This window comes from Ornithodoros turicata, chromosome 1 (genome assembly GCF_037126465.1).
Source record: "Ornithodoros turicata isolate Travis chromosome 1, ASM3712646v1, whole genome shotgun sequence".
In the NCBI taxonomy this organism is placed as follows: Eukaryota; Metazoa; Arthropoda; class Arachnida; order Ixodida; family Argasidae; genus Ornithodoros; species Ornithodoros turicata.
The window spans coordinates 181,823,731-181,844,598 of NC_088201.1; the positions used below are offsets into that span (position 1 = coordinate 181,823,731).

General features: G+C 46.0%; 2 protein-coding genes across 3 annotated transcripts in view; both read left to right on the forward strand.

Moving 5' to 3' along the window:
- Positions 1-585: 585 nt before the first annotated feature.
- The window catches only part of LOC135378855 (NFX1-type zinc finger-containing protein 1-like), a 37,693-nt gene continuing 17,410 nt past the window's right edge, over positions 586-20,868 (forward strand). Inside the window, exon 1 of one of the 2 annotated variants that reach the window (XM_064611997.1) lies at positions 586-820. The gene's annotated coding sequence lies outside the window, so the exon portion shown is untranslated. Of the gene's footprint in view, positions 821-2,763; positions 2,828-20,868 lie in introns of those variants that run through there. The other variant, XM_064611998.1, reaches the window with a different exon arrangement.
- LOC135391466 (uncharacterized protein K02A2.6-like) lies at positions 9,950-13,387 on the forward strand. Its single transcript, XM_064621728.1, has one exon. It carries the CDS (start codon positions 9,950-9,952, stop codon positions 13,385-13,387), a length of 3,438 nt encoding a protein of 1,145 aa, XP_064477798.1.

Below are 20,868 nucleotides of genomic sequence, written 5' to 3' on the forward strand. Positions count from 1 at the left end.
AATAACATATTGTCGTAGCTTCCTTTTCGTTTTACCCACATGCAACGCTCAGCATAATTGGCGTAGCCATTGGGGGGGGGGGGTCGAAAGCGTACCTTTGGTAGCGCATTTGTGGGAAGAAAACGATGGCGACATCCTCCTCCCCCATGTAAAGTCTGCATATAACTCCTCCCGAAATATTTTTTTCTGGTTACGCTGCTGCTCAGCACAGACTCAGAAGGAGCAATACCGTGCTTCCACGCACAGGTCCGGAACAACAACAACTATATTGGGAAATGGTTCGGAATTTACTTCAATCCAATACAGTCATTTGAAAGTTTTAGTCCAATGTTTTGTAGGCGGCAGCGTTGTAACAATGAAATATTAGACAGGGCGTCGCTGAAATTACTAGTAAGCAAATATTTGTGATTCTGCGCCAGGTTTTGGAACACCCTTCTGAATTTCGAATGTTTCTTGTTCAGGCGCGAAATTATTGGGATGCTGATCTAAACGACGTCGAAACGAACATCAGTGATTTAAGTGGCGAATAAAATGAGTTCTTTACATCAAAATGATATAAATCATTCCATCCTGGCCTCGCTCGAGAAAGAAGAAAACAAGGACCTGTCTAGACACGTGTATCTAGAATGGCGCCTCTATCACGCCATCTCGCCCGCTGGTTCTGTACTCTGAGCGCAGCTTCTCGTACCGCCAGTATGTGCCGCTGACGCTACTCTTCGCATTGTGAGCCTCGACGTCGCCGCTGTGACAGGTTTGGGAGTGATCGGAGTGTGCACATGTCGTCGGGGGCAATATGAATCGTGCTTCGTTCAGTTAACAGGTAAGGTGTAAGGATTTTTCATTCTGTCTACGATGAAAATGGGCTGTCGTCTGCTTCCACAAGTTTCTGGCAAGCATGATAACGGCATCCTGTTTTGGCGACATCAGATCTAGGAGGTGCCCTGCATAGTTTCGTTTTAGTTTGTTTGTCGTGCTTCACAGAAATCGAGAAATGCCAACGGGTGCGGATCGAAGGGATGAGTTCCGGATATCCCTTTTCTTGCCCCACAATTTGTGTCATCGCAATGTACTCCAACTATTGGCAGTTTTTATCAGTATATGTTGCACGCTCTACAAGTAGGGTTGCCGGCGGAGCCGGCGTCTAGTTTTCGTCTCCGAGGGTGGGGGGGGGGGGCACGTGGGAAATATGCCCCTCTTCCCCCCGTGTTCTCGATCTTTATTCTACTCTCTCACTCTTCTGCGACCTAAAGTCGCTTCTGCTTGCCCTGAAATGCGTCTTTTTTAGCGCCCCTTCAGGCAGACTCACGAGAGGGGGACGTGGGGGGGGGGGCGACGCAGGCACTGGTTGCCGGCAGCGCACCCAACGTCCAACAGCGCACCCAACGTCCACATTTCATAATGAACAAGTTATTCACTCAAAGTTACTGGGGACAACATCCCAGGAGGTTTCCAACCGGGATCATAGGGTGTCAAGCTAACAAGATGATGTCACCATTGTGTGTGTGTGATTACAAAATCCATATTGAAACAAGTTTGTACGTTGTAAGCGTGGTCACACAGCAAAAAAAAAAAAAACTTTATCGATCACACTGCATACGTCAGTTAATAACGTAGATTAAGAATTCGGGGGGGGGGCATTAACACAGGGGGGGGAAGGTGGTAGCAACAGCGGTGCTCCCCCCACATGTGCTCAGGCTGTGGAGGTCCTCGCCCCCTTGCATGCATTCAAAGTGGACGTGGTGTCAGGTATTCCGACTTATCGTGCACATTTTTTATGGAATTTTTATGTACTAATTTTCCGTTCTGGAGTCAGTGTTGTATTTATCGTATCATTATGTATTATTTTATGGAACTCACGGTCGCAATCCTCTGATGAGCTCAGACGCATATTGGCGCACCCACCGGGTACCATCAGACTTGCAAGCAGAGTATTTTGTCCCTCTTTCGTCACAGGTGTGATGTTATCTGGTGAGTGCGCTAATATGAGCTCAGCGGTCCGTCATGTCGAACCTTCACCTGAATTTGTAGCCTGCGGCTGAACTCGTAGCTTATCAGTTAATCATGAATTTGAACTTCGCAACCTGAAGTGCCCAGCTATGGTTATCTCGCCACAGTGATATACAATGCAACCCATGCCACATAGATAACAGAATGCCCACGTACTCTTTTGATAACGTCACGCTCCGGCTTCTACAATCTTTCAATGTGTGGGAGCTTGTCTCTCCTCTTCACTTTTTCTGTGACATCACATCTATCTATCGCCAACGCAGGCCAGGCGCGTTATAGGAGAGTGCACATGCCTCCTGTTATCGAGTTGGCATTGATACAACACACTACGGAAAAATTATCCATGCGTCACTGTTTTATCGGCTTATATACACATCTGACGGATGACAATACCCGATTGTCGTCATAGGGTTAAGTACGCGTGCGATAAAGGCAGCGCTCTCTTATCGAAACAATATGTCAATGTTTTTTCTTTCATTATGCCGTGCGAGTGGGGTGGGCTATGACGCCATTCGAGCACCTGGTGACGAGATATGGAAACCTCGGACAAACCACGACGCGTTCCTATAGAACAAACCATTTTCCCGTGCACAGGAGCCCCGTGAACTAGTCATAAGGAACATTACCAAAGAGACTCGACAAGAAAATTGTGTTGCTGTTAGACAGAGACCACTTCCATTCGTGCGCGTATATAGTGCTTGGTCGGATTGGCCGGCCACAAGGTGGCCAAAACTAGGGCGCCGAGAATAGAGGGAGCTAGTATTGAGGCATCCTAGTCAAAGCGTGCTGTCAGAGAGCTCCCACACCTCGTGCGTCGCACGTAAGTATGATTTTGGCTGTAGGCATTATCACGGCTGTGAGACGACCTGAGCCACCCTACGTCATTGATTACGTCACCCCGCCGTGCAAAGCATGCTTGTGGGCAATATCAGAAGAGGTCGTGCGTTCTCGTGCATCTTCTTCACTTCGAACAGTGATGACGTTACTCTGGTTGGTTTCAGCTGGAATGACCATGGTCACCTCGCGGAAGCAGTCATTTTGACCACTAACATTTGTTAGACGACCAATATGACGTGACAGTCTCGAAACCGCACCCCTTTCGTTTGAACATATGGAAGCACCACGCAAAGTATTGTCGCTTTGCGGTTCTCCTATTACTGCTCAGTCAAATTTACAAAGAGAGAGAGAGAAAGTGAAGGCTGCCTGTGGACGGATGTCCAGACTTTCCCGCGTGGTGTTAGCAGCGACGCGAAACCTTCCTTCATTTCGTGGCTTCCTGGGTATGAACTATACGTTCGACTTCAACGATTTCACCGTGCTCACGCTGAGAAGGGACCAGTCCACCTCTCCACAAATTATCATGAACCTTTGACAAAAATCACTGGGAGAGGACGGCGCCGGAAACAGAACACAGTGCGACGAAGTTCAGTCAGACCGGTTTCACATTAGTTCAGGCAGGGGGTCTCATCGACCTCCTGGTTTTTAATTATTTTTTTAATATTTAGAAGCTCATCGTACATGATGATCCGTAGCGGCAAAACGAATAATTTCTATCGAATTGTTTTCATGAAAAAAAAAAAACTAGAAAATCCGGCCCTTAATTGGAGTGTTGCAGAGGCTCTGAGGTTTAAAAGATATTTTAGTGATTTTTTATGCTTTTGTATGCATGCATGCCAGCAGTCCGAGCCCAAAGTTTGGCGCACAGGTGCAATGCTCTGTGCTATAAAGCATGGCGAACATTCTCTCTCGCGCGGTTTTGTTCCAACTTCGACGTGTGACTTCTCCTGCTTGCCCACATTACCATTCTTGTTTCAGTTCACTCAGCTTTTAATGCTCTTCATTTGATATATCTATTGTGCGTATTCCTCCGACAGGTACCTGCTGAAACAGGCAAATGTTTAGGCATACTTCGAAGAAACAAGGACTTTGAGTGTCCGTTTCTCGAAAAGGCCCCCTTTTGATTTCATTTACATTTTGCTAGGACATGGCCCGGTATTAGACCTTTCATGTGATACAAAGAAATTATTCTTCGAAAGGCGCACATTGACGATTGGCGCGTTAAAACGCGGCTCTAACAGTCCTCCTCGGGTACCCGCGGATGCGGCTGTAGAGTATGTACCACTGCGCCCATACACCATGTTCCAAGCCCATTGGCCTAGGCTGTGCGCGCGCTGCGATTGGTCGAGAACGTTTTGAAATCGCATTTTGTAGCGCGTATGTGCGTACAGCGTCTCGGCCGTTTCAGCATAGTTTCGAAATAGCATGGCCGGCATGTCGTCCTCCTGTGTTCGGTGGTGTCAATCGGCAGAACAGTTTGCAGAAATATGTTCGCGGGATTATTAGTTCGTCCTTGTGAGTCTACGCGTGTTGTGCTGTTTCTGGACACAACTGTTATCCCACGAACAATTTGTCAACTGCGGTACCGGAATGCTTCATGAGTTGGAGCGTGAAGAACAAGTTCGAGCGCCGTTGGACTTCGAGGACTGTCAACAAAGACAGGATTACGTGCCACGCAAGCGCTTTTCGCTTCGCTATAATGGATGCACCGCAGGCAGCGAAAGAAGATGCTCATCATGAAATGGTACGCACTCATGAGACTGGCTCGGTATTAGGAGTTGAACGCTGTGTTCGTTCTGCTTCATGTTCGAACTTTGTCGCAGTGTGTCAGCAGCGCTGTGGGCTTTGTACGCACAGTGCACCCATGTATCATATCTTTGAATTAGTGCTTTGTATCAAATAAACCTTTATTTTACCCCAAAATCGCTTTAGTTATTTTGAATACCGAGTAACGGCGGGAGGCCTGAAATCCAGTAGAAGTCGATGGTAGCCAGGACTGACCGAAAAGCCAGCCAGACATGGAGGCTCTTGATTGGCCGACTGGTTGTGCATAATATCCATCACGTCGCAAGTTCATTGGTCGTGTGCCCAGTGTTGTGTGAATTATCTCAAACTATGGGCTGTATGGGGAGCTGTTGGAGCCTGGCTCTACTCTGCGTGCGTACGTGTCGGAGACCGGGCGAGGGATCACTGTCGGTGTACACGAAAAGGAACAACTTTTGTAATCGAAAGTGGTCGATGTATTTACAAGACTACGAAAGTGGAAGGGGTAGTTTGCGACAAATGATTTCACTCAGTTTATAAGAAAACGTCACTTTTCTGCATTCACTGTCCACGGTACGAGCTCTGAATGTTTCCCGGCCTCCACTTTCTGACGTCTTGCTTTTCCACGCATGCGAACCTTGTGTGCCACTTTCATGCTGTATACATTTACCCATTCATTTTTTTTTTTTTTTGCATTGTAAAAAAAGGCCACGTCCTCAGCGCGTACATAGAGTAAATGGAGGCGCTTTAGGCGTTTTCGCAAGCATGTTACCATTCGTTCTGACCCAAGGATGACGTCTTGCTTGGGCTCGGATAAAGTCAAGTGACGTGGCGTGGTGCTCGATTGTTTCACCGATCGTGTCACACACACCTTTGTCGTGGCTTGTCCTTGTGAATAGCCATGTCGCGCCCGCAAAAGGGTAATTCCATTCTCAATCGACCAAGGTCCGCCGATGACATTTTTTCATTTCAGTGAAAAAATATGTTGGAAACGACCTCAAGTGAGGACAAAAGCAGGTTCCCGGTGCTTCCTATACGATCAACCAGTTCACAGATGGAGAAGGAGGGGGGTTAGGTGGCGCAGTCTTCGCAATGTGATTTTTTCTTCCGACTTTGCAGCCTTACCCATTCTACTTCATTCACGTCACAACCCTCATCGCTAGCACATGTAAAGTCTGGGCGCTCTATTATACCGGTACGGAGTGAAAACGATGTCACTTTAAAGGGACGCTGCAGAAAAAATGCGAAAATCAGAATATTTGACAAAAATTGCACATTTTTTAGCGCTCATAGCTCCTCGACGGCAGGTCAGATATCCGTAAATGAAGTACGCTTTTAATGTACAGTCTTTCCTCTATCGTTCAATATAGAGAAAACCATTCTAACCTAGTTTCATTGCCGAAAGAGATTTCTGTGAAGTTAGGTGAGAGCATAAAAAATTGCCGATGTTTGGTGTGGCATACCTCAGCCGCTGCAGTACTTAGTACAATAATTTTGCGGTTACTGAAAGGCCAACGTATCCCCTAAATCCGGCTGCAAAAATATCTTGCACTACTTTTGTAGGGTGTACGCAGCGAATTTTTTTTCTGTGCTCATGTCTGTCCATTGCGGCCTTGTACTCCGACTCCACTTTCGAGTGGCACGCCGTCGCGCGTTTCCCATTTCCCAGGGCCTTCGGTCTCCCTAATGTTGCACCGATTCCCGCCGCTGGTACTTATTTGTGGACATGTCCACGTCGGCATTCTTAATTACGTGCGAACCTTTCATATGCCGTTGCGAGACGAACGCATGGCGTCTGTCTATTATGCCGCAGCGACTGATAATGAAGTACTGACTATATATGTAGCTGAGTATAGCAACAACTTTTGAAACTGTTTCGGGTGTGCGCTAAAAAAAAAAAAAATCTGTACTGGGAAGTGCTACCAAGTGGCTCATTGCTGGAGGTGCCGTCTTTATTACAACCGCAAGAAGAAGTAATAAAAACTGTCATTAGTTTAACTTACATTACATTAACGTACGTCATGCATTAACTTGCATTACATAGGTAGCATATGCATCCCCTGAGCCCCGACATTATTTGGTCAATTAGACAGGATTTGGTCAATAAGAGGAAGGTCGCATCAAGCCAGACCACGCGAACCGTTGTCGGTAGAATGCGGCACTCATTATTTTTTATTAATATATGTCACAAATAGATGTCACAATAATTTCCACCGCAGAAAGGAGTGGTACCTATGCAATGCAGGCTGACAGTTTTTGTTACTTAATTTTGCAGCTGTAATGAAAACGGCACCTCCAGCAATCAGCCACTGGTAGCGCTTCCGCCCAGTACAGAATTTAATTAAAAAATTAACACCTTGTGCGGTATTGACAAATGTTGTTGATACTCAGCTACTCCAGTCAGTACATCCACTCTCAGTCTCTGCGGCATAATTGACAGACGCCATCTGTTGGTCTCCCAACGGCACATAAAAGCATTGCTCGTTATTAAGAATGCCGACGTGGATATGTCCACAAACAAGTGCCAGCAGCGGGAATCAATGTAACACCATGAAGACCGAAGGCAAGTGCAATTCGAAACGCGTGATGGCGTGCCACTCGAAGTTGGAGTCGGAGTGCGAGGCCGCAACGACGAAACCTGGGCACAGAGAAAAATTCGCTGCGTTCACCCTACTAAAATAGTGCAACATATTTTGGCAGCTGGATTTACGGGATACGTTGGCCTTTCAGTAACCGCAAAATTATTGTACTAAGTATTGCAGCGGCTGAGGTATGCCATATCAAACATAGGCAATTTTCTGGTCTCACCTAACTTTGCTGACATCTCTTTCGGCAACGAAACAAGTTAGAATAGTTTTCTATATATTGAACGATAGAGGAAAGATTTCGCATTAAAAGCATACTTCATTTACGGATAGCTGTCCTCCCGTCGACGAGCTGTGAGCGCTAAAATATGTACAGTTTTTGTCATACCTGCTGACTTTGGTATTTTTTTCTTCAGCGTCCCTTTAAAGTGACACCATTTTCACTCCGTACAGGTACACTAGAGCGCCCAGTCTTTACGTGTGCTACCTACGAGGGCTGTGACGCGAATCAGTAAGGCTGCAAAGTCGCGAGAAAAAATCACGTCGCGAAGACGGCGCCACCTTACCCCCCTGCCCCCTCTATATCTGTGGATTGGTTGATCGTATAGGAAGCTCCGGGAACCTGCTTTTGTCTTCGTCTAAGGTCGTTTCCAACATATATTCTTTTCACTGAAATCAAAAAATGTCATCGGCGGACCTTAGTCAATTTAAAATGGAATTTTTTATGTCGATTTTATGTCGAATGGTCGATTTTTAAAATGACTCGCCGCTCCATCTGTTGTTACACAAGTCTTCGCTCACCAGACCAAACCTCTGCGTTTCCGTGCCAGCTGTTACCGCACATGTGAATGCGGAAATTTGTTTTTCCAGAGGCACGCTGGTATTTCGCTAGACATAGCTACTGTACAGTTTTGAGCGAATTCGAAGTACATTACGTGCGTCTTGGAAGGTGGATTAGTAGTTTTCTCCCGTATGAGTTTGCTCTGAACGTCTCTCATGTAGTTTTGACAAAATGTGAGAACCCGCCCACTTCCTTAGCTCTGAGGGGAAATGTACTCCTGCGACTTCAGCACCGAACACGCGAAAGCCTGTCCCGTTTGATTGACAATTCCTCCATTTTTTTCCTTTGGTCTAATAAATATATCCCCCCGCATAACTTAAGTATAACTTAATAATGTCGTAAAATTAAGTCAAGCAAGCTTGGTAGGATTCTGCGGGAACCCCGGAAAAAGCAACTCCTGAGTCGTTATTTATTTGTACAGTATGCGTATCACCGCATACGCTGCTCGCATGAGAGGTTTTATCTTCGCTGATCATTTAGTCGTTGAAATACGACTTTACGGCAACGTACGGTTTCATCGAGATCCTTTGTGGGAAATAACGAACTCCCAGGCGTGGATTGTTTCTTCAGCAAGGCGTCAACAGTTTGCCGACGAATAGCTCAGGTAAGGTTAAGGCCAGACAGCATTTTCCAAACAACGGACGCATCGACAGGTGGCCCGCAATCCCGCGGTACCGCCAGCCGGTCTCCGACACGTACGCACGCACGCAGCGAATGGCCGCGTTTCAACGCGCTAATCTCCAGTGTAGGGCTTTTGAAGCAGAATCTTTTTATGTCAGATGAAAGGTCTAACATGGGGCCATGTCCTGGCAAAGCATAAATGAAATGAAAAGGGGGGCCTTTTTGAGAAAGGGGCACGCAAAATCCTTGTTTTTTCGAAATCTGCCAAAGCAATCGCATGTTTCAGCAGCTACCTGCAGAAGGTATACGCACGATTGGTGTTTATTTATGATTTATTTATGATCGTACATTAAGTGCCCTCGCGGGGCGTTACATGACGGGGAACAAACTCACACGTGAACATACAAGTGCATGCCAAATGTACATAAGGGCAAGAACTTGCGGTAGTAGCGGCAATGTCAAAAACCAAATCAAAAACCAAGGTATGTAGACAACTTGCTACGAAATACAGCAGCGTCAGGGACTGAGACGAGAGACTGGGGAAGGTCATTCCAAGCAGCTATAGTATGGGGGAAATAAGAATACAAAAAATAAGAAGTGCGACACGATATGGGCATTACTTTACATGAATGATCACACCTTGCTGAGATGTAATGAGCTGGGGCAACAAAGGAGGGACGGATAGAAGAGTTGTAATAGAATTTATGAAAAAGACAGAGACAAAAGAAAGTTGTACGATGCGAGAGCGGAGGCAAATGAATTGACGACTTGTGAGATGTAATGCTTGAAGGATAGGAGTGAGTAGTCAGAGAGAATAAAACGAGTTGCACGGTTTTGGACAGATACTAGGAGATTGATAAGGCTAGTTTGGTGGGGGTCCCAGATGGCCGAGGCATATTCTAGTTTGGGTCTGACTAGTGTTTCGTAAGCAAGTAATCGGACATTGGTCCGTGCCTGTTTTAGATTGCGTCGAAGATAACCAAGCTCGCGGTTAGCATAATTCACGACATTGTGTATGAGGTCAGCCCTAGAGTCACTAAATAAGCTTCGCTTCAGAGTATCGACACTGAGGTCCAAGGGTGAGCAGAAGCGCCATCTTGTTTCCGCACCACACCGTTACCATCTTGTGGTATCCACAGTGATATCGTGATCATCCGTGTCGTCATCCGCCATGTGTATATAAGCCATTGTCACACGCAATAAAGGGTTCTTACGCTGCACTCAGCCTGGGCTACTACAGATAAACTGGCGACGATGGAAAATTCGATGGGGGTGTGTCTGCAACGATGTGACAATGCGTTCGGATAAGACAAGGCTGGTCGCCGTGCGTCTGGTTTTTCGGCTGCTGCTTTTCACCATGAGCCTGGCGACAACGGCAAGTTTTGCTGGACTGGCTCCGCCACCGGTGTTTCTGGAGAAACCAGGCAAGCCAGACATTCCTTGGGGGCAGTGGCGACGCCGTTTTGAACTGTTCCTATGCGCTTCGGGAGCTCAGGACCTTCCAGCGGAGCAACGTAAAGCCATACTGCTGCACTCGGTTGGGACCGAAGGGCAGCGTATCTACTTTTCGCTACCAGAAGTTGTTCCAGCGCTACAATTATCAGGAAGTGCAGCGTCGGAGGCGTCGGAAGATGAGACAGCAAAGAAACCGACAAGTGCAAAAAGTAAGCAAAATGTTTATGACATTGCTATGGCCACATTGGACGCGCATTACGTACATGCCCCAAATGTAATTGCTGAGCAACACCGTTTTCGTCAACGCAAGCAACGGCCCGGAGAGAGCATTCATGACTTTGTGACAGACCTTCGGATTTTAGTTATCCATTGCGACTTCGGAATGCTACAGGACGATATGGTACGAGACCAAATAGTAGCAGGAACTGTAATTCCTGGCCTGCGTGAAAGACTGTTGTCGGAAGGGTCGCGTTTGACTGTTGAACGCGCAATTGAAGTTGGACGAAACATGGAAAGAACTTTTGCGGAAGCCAGAGATATGACCGAGATGACCGAAGATAATCAGCAGGTGTACCGTATTGCGAAAGATAAAGAAAGCGCGCATGTGAAAAGTAAACAAAGGACTAGCAAGCATCTCAAGACCGAAATGAAATGTTATCGATGTGGATCTAAGGCCCACTTGGCAAATGACAGTGTGTGTCGGGCAAAAAGGCAAACCTGCAGGGCTTGTGGGAAAACTGGACACTTTGCAAAAATGTGCCGGTCAGCTGGAGATGTTCGAGTCGTATCGCATCAAGTTGAGTATCCACCACGTTTACCCGACAGTAGACAAGTAGCGAGGTACGAGTGTGGACATGCTACTAATGCCGGTTTCCAAGATGCAATGGTACCCAAGCTTACAGAGCCACAGGATGAATCGCCTATGGTGCTACAGCTAGACTCCTCGAGAGCGCAACGTATTCGAGTCATGCTACAGGTTGAGGGACGGGACGTGGAAGCTCTTGTTGACACGGGCTCGTCTGTGTCCATAATGAACAACGAAGTGTACCAGCATTTCGCGACTCAGCATCCTTTGACGTCGACTTCTGTGCGTTTACTTGACTTTTCGAGGCAATGTATTCCCATTGAAGGATTCTTCGTAGCAGAGGTGGCATACGCGGAACATTCTTCAAGAATTGTGTTTTATGTGGTGAACACAGGAGCTACGCTGCTTGGCCTCGACGGCATTGCTGCGCTTCAGCTACGCATTGAGGGACAGTCCTTGCGCTGCTTACAAACATCTGTTGCCCCGCCGGTAATGTCAAAAGAACTACAACAAGAATTTCAGCACCTGTTTACCGACGGCTTAGGGTTAGCACGGGGCTACATCCACAAGGTCAAACTATGTGATAATGTGAAACCGGTGCAGGCAAAACTACGCCGTTTACCCTTTTCAGTGCGCGATGAAGTTTCCCGGGAACTACAGCGTCTTCTGGACGACGATGTAGTGGAACGCGTGGACGCGTCTGAGTGGGTGTCACCAATTGTAGTTGCAAAGAAGAAAAACGGTACTATTCGTCTTTGTGTGGATCTGAGAGCACCAAACCAAGCTGTGATTGCTGACTGTTTCCCTTTGCCCAGCATCGATGAACTGATGGTATCTCTAGTAGGTGCTAAATGGTTTTCAAAGTTAGACTTAAAATCGGCATATCATCAAGTACTATTGAGTGAGGACAGCAGAGATCTCACGGCCTTTATAACACATGAAGGGTTGTTTAGATTTAAGCGTGTTTGTTTTGGTTTGGCCTCAGCACCATCCGCTTTCCAGAAAATGATGACTAATGTTTTGAAAGGGTGTAGCGGTGTACTATGTTATTTAGATGATGTTGTTGTTTTTGGTGGTACTCGTGAAGAACATCACAGGAACCTGCGAGCTGTGTTAAGCCGCATTTCAGCCGTTGGACTTAAGTTGAACAACAAGTGTGTCTTTGACGTACCAGAACTTTCATTTGTTGGACACTTGGTTAATGCTCAAGGAATTCTACCATTGCAATCAAACGTTGATGCTGTGTTGCGGCTACCTGCACCTAAAGACTTTTCGTCATTGCGTTCGTTCCTCGGACTTGTCGGCTTTTACGCCAAGTTTATCCAAAATTTCGCGGACGAAGCGGAACCGCTCAGAAGAATTCTGCGAGGAAAGTCTGCATTCGCGTGGGATGAAGCAGCAGAACGGAGCTTCACCAGGATAAAGAAGATCCTGTCGTCGAAGCCTACGCTATCCGTCTTTAACCCCAGGTTACCAGTTGTAGTAACTACGGATGCTTCAGGACAAGGACTAGGAGCAGTGTTACAGCAGGTGGATGGAGATGACATTAATACAGTTGCTTTTGCATCTAGAACTTTATCAGCAGCAGAACGGAAGTACTCAGCATCCGAACGGGAGGCTCTAGCCGCTGTATGGGCCTGCGAAAGATGGCACTTGTATTTATGGGGAAGAAAATTTACACTGAGGACAGATCACCAGGCATTGGTATCGTTACTGACAACGCAAGGGTCAGGGCACCGACCTTGTCGAATTGTACGATGGGCTTCGAGACTTTTGCGGTACTCGTTTGTAGTAGAGTATAAGAAGGGCTCCGATAATTTCATCGCAGATGCATTATCCAGACTACCGATTCAAGATGAGATGGAGGCTGAGGAAGATATTTGTCTCATCACAGCGCCCATAGAGAAGCAAGAGTTACAGCAAGAAAGCACGAAAGACTTGGAACTTCAGCAAGTGAGCAGTTTGATTGAGGAAGGGTGGCCAGAAAGGAAGAGTGCGGTGAGCGACGAGCTTAAGCCATTTTGGAATGTACGAAATGAACTGTCCCTGGTGGACAGTATGCTCATGCGTGGGGAACGAATTATCCCACCGAAAGTCTTACGTCATCAGCTACTGGAACTGGCACACGAAGCACACCAAGGCATGGTGCGTTGCAAACAACGGCTCAGAGATATTTATTGGTGGCCACGTATGGACGCTGATGTGGAAGCCATCATTCGTGCTTGCGGAATCTGTCAAAGGGTTGATAAATCAGCAAAGACTGTGCGCGCTCCGTTGTGCCCAGTGTTGTTACCAGATGGACCTTGGGAAAAGATTGCAATTGACGTCGTCGGACCGATAGAAAGTGCGCCTTTGTCGTGCCGTTTTGCTATTACCCTTATCGATTACTTTAGCAGATGGCCAGAAGTGTGTTTTGCAAATACTGTCACTGCAAGTACTGTTCGTTATTTCGTTCCTGCAAAGTGTTTTTAGCCGTGAGGGATATCCGTGTGAGATCGTTTCGGACAATGGATCACAATTTCGGTCTACAGAGTTTCAACAATTCCTAACTCTCCGTGGAATTCGACACAAGTTTACTTCAGTATACTATCCTCAAGGAAATGGACTTGTGGAAAGACTAAACGGGACATTTAAGAATGTTGTGCAGACAGCGTTGCTGCAACGTGCATCACTCAGGACAGCGGTGTTGGAATTTTTACAGGCATATCGTTCTACGCCACAGGGTACCACGGGAATGGCACCATCTGTTTTGCTACATGGACGCAAAATACGGACTTCCATTCACACTGTTGGGATGAGGCTGCCGAAGTGTCCACCTAATGCCGTGGAAGAAGCAAGGAGAACTGTCTCTGTGAAGCAACAGTACCAAAAATTCTACACAGACAGGAAAAGAGGGGCGAAGGCAAGAGTCTTCAGACCTGGACAATATGTAAGAGTTAAATTACCACACCACGTACAAAAAGGACAGCCTGGCTACACTAGACCGTTGAGAGTGATCGAGAAGAGAGGCTACGGAGCGTATCTTCTTGAAGACGGCAGGGTATGGAACCAATCGCGATTCTCACTGGTTCCATGGTTTTCGACGCCACTTGCCTCGTACGAGCCGTCGAATGGACTCAATGGCGTGGGTCACAGCAACTCCACAGCTGCTAAATTACTAGGTACATCAGGCATAGCTGCACCTTCAGCACGGATGGAGGAGCACATGGCAGGTCAGCCGGATCAGCACATGCAGGACAGAGCGGACCAGCAACATGATCAACATGCCATGCAAGCAAGAAACTCACCACCTCTACAGCCATTACTGCGACGTAGTACGCGTGTGAGACGTGAACCCGAAAGATTCAGGGATTACCATCGCCTTTGACTGTCACTGTTGACTTGACTGACTGGGCTGTTTGACTTTTGACTACGGATTTTGACTGTTGACTATGGACTTTTCACTTTGATTGTTGTTAATTTGACTTTTGATGTTGTCATTGTCATTAATACTCGAACTCTTGGAATTTTGAATGACTTTTCGTGATCGTAAATAATTTGTATTGTATTGTAAATAATGCATACGTAAGTTGGTTGTTGACGCTTAGAAATTGATATTTGTATAATAATCGTTAGTTCGTTATAATTTGACTATCGGCGTTGACACGGCGTTTCGGAATGTTTAATCAATTTGTTACGAGGAGGGGAAAATGTGGTATCCACAGTGATATCGTGATCATCCGTGTCGTCATCCGCCATGTGTATATAAGCCATTGTCACACGCAATAAAGGGTTCTTACGCTGCACTCAGCCTGGGCTACTACACATCCCCTTGAGGATCAAAGACGGCTAACGTAATGCTCGCTGTGGGGTAGAGAAGCGTGTTTTATTGTTGTGCGATAGTCCATGTATTGTCCACTAGAACGTCCTGAGCATGTCAAGGTGAACTCAAGGCCGTCAGCTTTGATGAGCTGCTTCCAAGAGGAGGGAACATTTCACCCGCGCACGACAGATGGCGTCGTCTGCTAAAATGTGCCTGAAGTTCGCGTGACTACCGTGGCGCGGAAACAAGATGGCGCATGCTCGCTCTTGGAACTCAGTGTCGATACTCTGAAGCGAAGCTTATTTAGTGACTCTAGTCAGCCCAGGAGAGGTTAGTTGAAAAATTAAGACCCAGATATTTGTAACAGGAAGAAGAGGGAACGAGAATGTGGTATTGGAACGTATATATCATGTGAAGGAGCATTAGAAGCTGAGCGGATTGATACCAAGTATGGTAACGAGGGATATCTACAGCCAGAGAAATCACATGCGTCGAATTTGGAACACAACTGCGCGAGAGAGCATGTCCGCCATTTTCTATAGCACAGTGCGCTGCACCTGTTCGCCCAAATATGCGCTCAGACTGCTGGCCTGTACGCATACTAAAGCATCACAACGTTTCACTACAATAACTTTTAAAGCTCTGGAGATATACCACACGTGCAAACACGGCAAAACTGAAACACTCGAATGCAGGGCCGGATTTTCTCCAATCTTTTTTTTTTTTTTCGCGTCAAAACTATTCGGTAGAAATCGGTACGATGAGCTTCTAAGTATAAAAAAAAATATTGAAAATCTCTGATATCGATGGGACCTCCATGCCTGAGCTGAAGTGAAACCGGCCAACATTTCTTTTTATATTATATCATCAGCGCGGCACCCGTGCACAATTATTATTTTTTTATTTGGTTCACATCACATAGACGTTTAACAGGGGAAAAAAAGGAAGAAAGAATCAGGGCTCTAGCTCAAAGTAGTTTTTCCTGAAAAAAATCACGAAGTTGCGGTATTTTGGTAAAACTCGGATGTTCGGGTTAAAAAATAACGTATTGCTGGTCGTCCTATAGGACGTCCATCTTGGGACCAAAGCCAAGCGCAATCACTAGATTTTACAACCTTAAATTATCTCGGGCGGCGGTTTTTTATTTATTTTATTTTTATTTTTTTTTTTGTTATTGCCGCGTAACAATTTTTTGAAATCCGGTACCGACAGCTTACAGCCCCGACCAGGGTGTCGAACCGAAACGTTTTTCGTTCCGGTTTTCGTTCCGGTTACATCATGAAGGATCCGGTACCGGTTCTGCTCCGGAGCAAAAAAATAACGGTTCATACCGGTTTTTAACCGGTTCCGCTTCTGCTGGGAATACTCATCCCCACAAAAAAAAATTAATGTTGCAAAATGTAAACCCGTTTATTCAGCATACATGGTATTTAATATTAATAGACAGCTGTGAAATTGGTAGCTCCTGGTTCCTGTAGGTTACTGTCTGTTCAAGTGGGCTTTCTCATTTCTTGAAGCGCATGCTACAAACTGACTTGTTTGTCGTGATGTCATACATAAAGTACTTTCTTGCTGGGTTGGAGCGATTGCGTCCCATCCGAATGTCTGTTGCTACTGTCTAGCGAGGAAGCACCACCGCACGAGTACGACGCAAATCGAGGAACACCTTCACTCACAAACGCCTCGACGGCTCCGTTTTATTTTCTTGGTGTCCTGTCCACAAAAGAGTTGCCACTTTGCACGGGCTTGCCCTCGCGTATACGTAAATGTATTCAACTTAGCTGCTCTCAAACAAGGGACGCGTTGCGCGACATTACCGATAAAGAAGCTGTTATGCAGCCCCCTTGTTGTTTAGTTGAGGAGAGTTTGGGGGGATCAAATTAAAACGAACACTACGGCACATTGCTAGAGAGTCACATGTACCTCGAAGTCTGTGTGCGTGCGCGAACTATAAATCATTACAAAGGGAGCCTAAAGGTCATACTATACCGACATACATTCCATCGTAACCGTAACCCTCGTATAGTATCCATGACATGACTTCAGAGCACATGACGTCTCATTCGCCTACCCGTAGTTTTTCATGCATACCCGCCAAACCGGCGAAGTTTTTTCTTGGACCAAAAACCGTTAAATTATTTTTCGGTTCCCCTCCTGAGCGAAAAAAATGTATACGGTTTCGATTCCGTTCCGGTTCGCACCAAAATAGCGGTTTTTTTCGGTTTTCGGTTCCGGTTTTCGGTTCGCTCCGACACCCTGGCCCCGACGGAGTCCGCGCGGCCTTGAGCAAACTTTCCTATACAGAACACTCTGCTTTCGCGGCATTTTCAGCCTGTCTGTCGACCACGGGCGAGCCGTGTCTGACGAGAATGTGCATTTTGGAGTGTAAAAAAAAATGTAAGTCGCCAAAATTGGGCAAATTTCGGGATGCCCACAGCAGCAACCAACAGCCACTTTATTTTAAGAGGACGAATGTGGAGTTTCATTGCCAGGGGCGACCGCGATATTCTGCCCCATTGCTGATGGTGATATATGGATGGAAATAATGAGCCCCTTCACAGTTAGGGTCGAAGTCCTATTGTGCATGCACACAGCACGTGAACAGCAGAAGAGGCAAACACGAGATAGAAAAGTGGCAGTTATGAATCATCAAAGAAGTCACGGTGTGCGGCGGGAAGAGCCGGACGTTGAGACCCAGTGAAAAGAAAAAAAAAAGGAAAAACAGCGAGGAGGCGTCTGGCTACTAGCAGAGTGTCAAGCCGAATCCGAACCGGAACCGAAAACCGGAGAGAAGCGTTATTTTTTGCCGGAACCGAACCGAAAACGCCGCCGCGATCTTGGAGCTGAACCGGAACTGAACCGATTCATAAATTTTCGGTTACCGTTTCAAAATGGAGAGTTCGAGACTGACCGTTTGAATGCGTTAGCATTAGGAGCGTCAAAATGGAAATAGCTGTATGTATATGTGTGTGTGTGTGTGTGCTGTGTGTGTGTGATGGTGAAGCCTCACCAAGACAGCAGTATAAGTGGACGTGTAAGGGGGATATAAGAGGGTAAATGTAAATGGAAGCAAATGACTTGAAATTGAAGTAGTGGAAGGTAATTAAGAGTAAGAGGGTAAGAGTACTTGAAGGTAATTAGAGGTAATTAAAACAAGAAAGTTGAGTTTAAAGGTAATGAATGTAAGTATTATGTAATTAACAGAAAGAGTAAATGAAATTAAAGAAAACCGAAGGTAACCTCAGGTCATACAGGAGGTAATTAAATGAAATTAAACGTAATAAACGTATATTAAAGGGAAATTGAGAGAAATTATGGCAAGTAAACGGAATTGAAGTAATTGAGGGGATTCAAGACTATGTACCTAAGGTAACCTGGGGTTATCTAAGGTAATTAAAGAGTAATTTCAGGGTAATTGGAAGGAATTTAAGCTAATTAAAGGTTAACCAAATGGACGTACATATACTAATTGAAAGTGTAAAACCGGAGATGAAGCACTGACTGGACGCGGACAGCCGGAAGTCTGGTATAGACGGGGTGTGGACAACCAGAAGTCGGGTTTAGACTGGAAGTTGACAACCGGAAGTTTTGATTATACCGGAAGCCCATACCCAGAAGTCAAGTATGGACCGGAAAAGATGAACGAATGAATGAATTTTATTTCCACTCGTCGTGGGAGCCGTGAAAAAAAAAAAAAAATGTCGCAGTAACGGCTTTTGGTTCGTAGTAATGACGAGATGGTTAGTGCTAAAGCGCATTTACCGCTAAATCGCCAGTGAATTTTTTATTTCATTTTACCTACCCTAAGTACCCCAACCTGTTCCAAAAGTGACCGGTTCAGGCGGCATTCATTTCAACCCGGGTCTCCAATGCAGGCGAAAATGCACAGCTGGATCGACGACAGCATCGATGGAGACAACGTCGGACAACCGCGCTCTATAGTTTCATTTTCCTGTGAACAACCGTTCTTGTCGCAGCTTTGCGGCTAGCTATAGGACATGCCAAGAGAAATAAAACTTTCGGAACTTTCCTACCGTTTATCTTAGGGCATATACCTTGTGCAATGAACCGGTTCGGAACCGATATGTGTGTCCTTCTGGAGCTGAACTGGAACCGAAGCATTATGCCTGGACCTGAACCGAAACGGAAAAAAATCGGTTTGATCCTCTGGCTACTAGTGTTTGTGAAAGCCATTGTATTAGCAAAACGCCACTCGCCATTGAGGCCAGTTTTTTGTCTCCATTTGTCGCCATTTTTGCTGCTTTAGCAAACGTGGTTGTGTCATGTTGAACATAGAAGTAAAATGCAAGCGACCAGGTGTATACTTGACTGGACCAACACTTCTGTGATGACGCAATTGTATTTACGTCAAACCCCTCCGATCTCGAGAACGTTGTCAGATGTGCCGAAAAATGCTCACCTGAATTAATTTCCACTACAGAGACCCCTTCTAGTAATTCCTTAAGATTCCTAGAGATAACTTTCCTCAGTCTCTGTTTGGAGTATGTAAATCAGTAAACCAAAAGCTCTCCTCCATCCCCAGAGTTGTAATCACAAATCTGTCAAAAACGGAATTCTAAAATCGGTCTTGTCCGCTGCTATGACAAGAAAATAAAAGTAAAAATAAATCCTGTGTTCAGAGGATTTCTAGCGACATACATGAGGAGCTCTTGCGTCTACTATGTGCTGGCTACGAAACGGATTCAATCAGAAAATGCTTGTTCCGTACGATCACGCGACAAGAAGCCCTACCAACCGCTGTCCTGTCATCATTCCGCTTTTTCCATGATATTTCCCATTCACTAGGACAACTGGCTGCTGCATACGGCGTACGTGTGGCATACGCGATACCTAGCAAACTGTCAAATCTACCGTTTCTACGTCCCTCTACTGAAAACGGTTGCGCCCCAAACCACAAATATCCTTTTGTGAATTGCTCCAAACGCGTTGTGTACTCAATTCCCTTAAAATGTGGAGCCTTCTACAATGGCCAGACTAAAAAAAATGTATTAATGAGCGCTTAAGAGAGCACGAAGACATTGTTCCCAATAATTCACCAACCTCTGAACCACCCCAACGTTGAGACAACTGTTCTGATTGCCTTCCTCTCTTCAATGAGGCTAGATCTCTATTGCATTGCAAAGATGATACTTCTCGTACACTCTTGGAAGCAGCTTTTATCACTCACACCCCAGGTTACATGGTAATCCGTCCATAGTTATCGCGCCTTGCCTTTATAATCTAATCACCCCAGCATACATAGACTATTCCACTTTCTTGATGCTTTGCTTCCCCTCCTTCCTTCCTTAAGCCCTTCGGTTGTAGATAGATTCCGCGTTTTCAGTTTTAATCGAAAAACACATAAAAACATACGCCGGGTAACTTTTCCCTAATTCGGTTTTCGTCAAAAAAACACCGAATACGGAGGGACATTCCAGGACATGACAGAGGTAAATTGCCGCACATGGCCAGCAATTTGTTGATGCATATCAGAGCCTACAGAAATACGATGGTTGCGAAAAATGTCCATTTACTTTTTCGTTAGCCGTAAAACGCCACCTAAGCGAACAACGCCATATTGAATGACCGTCGTGCGTAAATTACATTGCGATTTCCATTCCCCAATAACTGTCGGGTAAACCACGTACGTGCTAGGAAAACATCGAAAAACGTAGACTGCGTGAAAGTCAATAACATCGAAAAACATACGCCGAATATACCCGAAAATAAACACCGGAACCCTAGTTGTTGATAACGAAAACGTAAGGCATCCTTGTCGACCTCCCCTCTGCTTTGTTTTACTTTTACTCGGCCTCGCCACTAAGGGCCGGGTCCCATAGCTTTATGCGAGCAGCAGCAGCAAAGCAGCAGCGGTGCGGCAGCAGCAACACGGCAACATGGCAGCAGAGCAGCTTTCTGCTGCCGCTGCTCTGCTGCTGGAGGCGTCCCATAGCTTCGTTTCGAATTAGCGGCAGCAGCGGCTTAGGAAACACAAAACGTGTTTACATTTCGCACATTCCGAAGGCGTACGCAGCGGCTAAGCCTTTTAGTGCACACACCTAGGAACGCAATCCTAGGTGAAAGGCGTTTGTGTGAGAGATATATTGTGGATATGGAGCTCATAAGTGAACTTTGAGATGAGTGTGGTGGT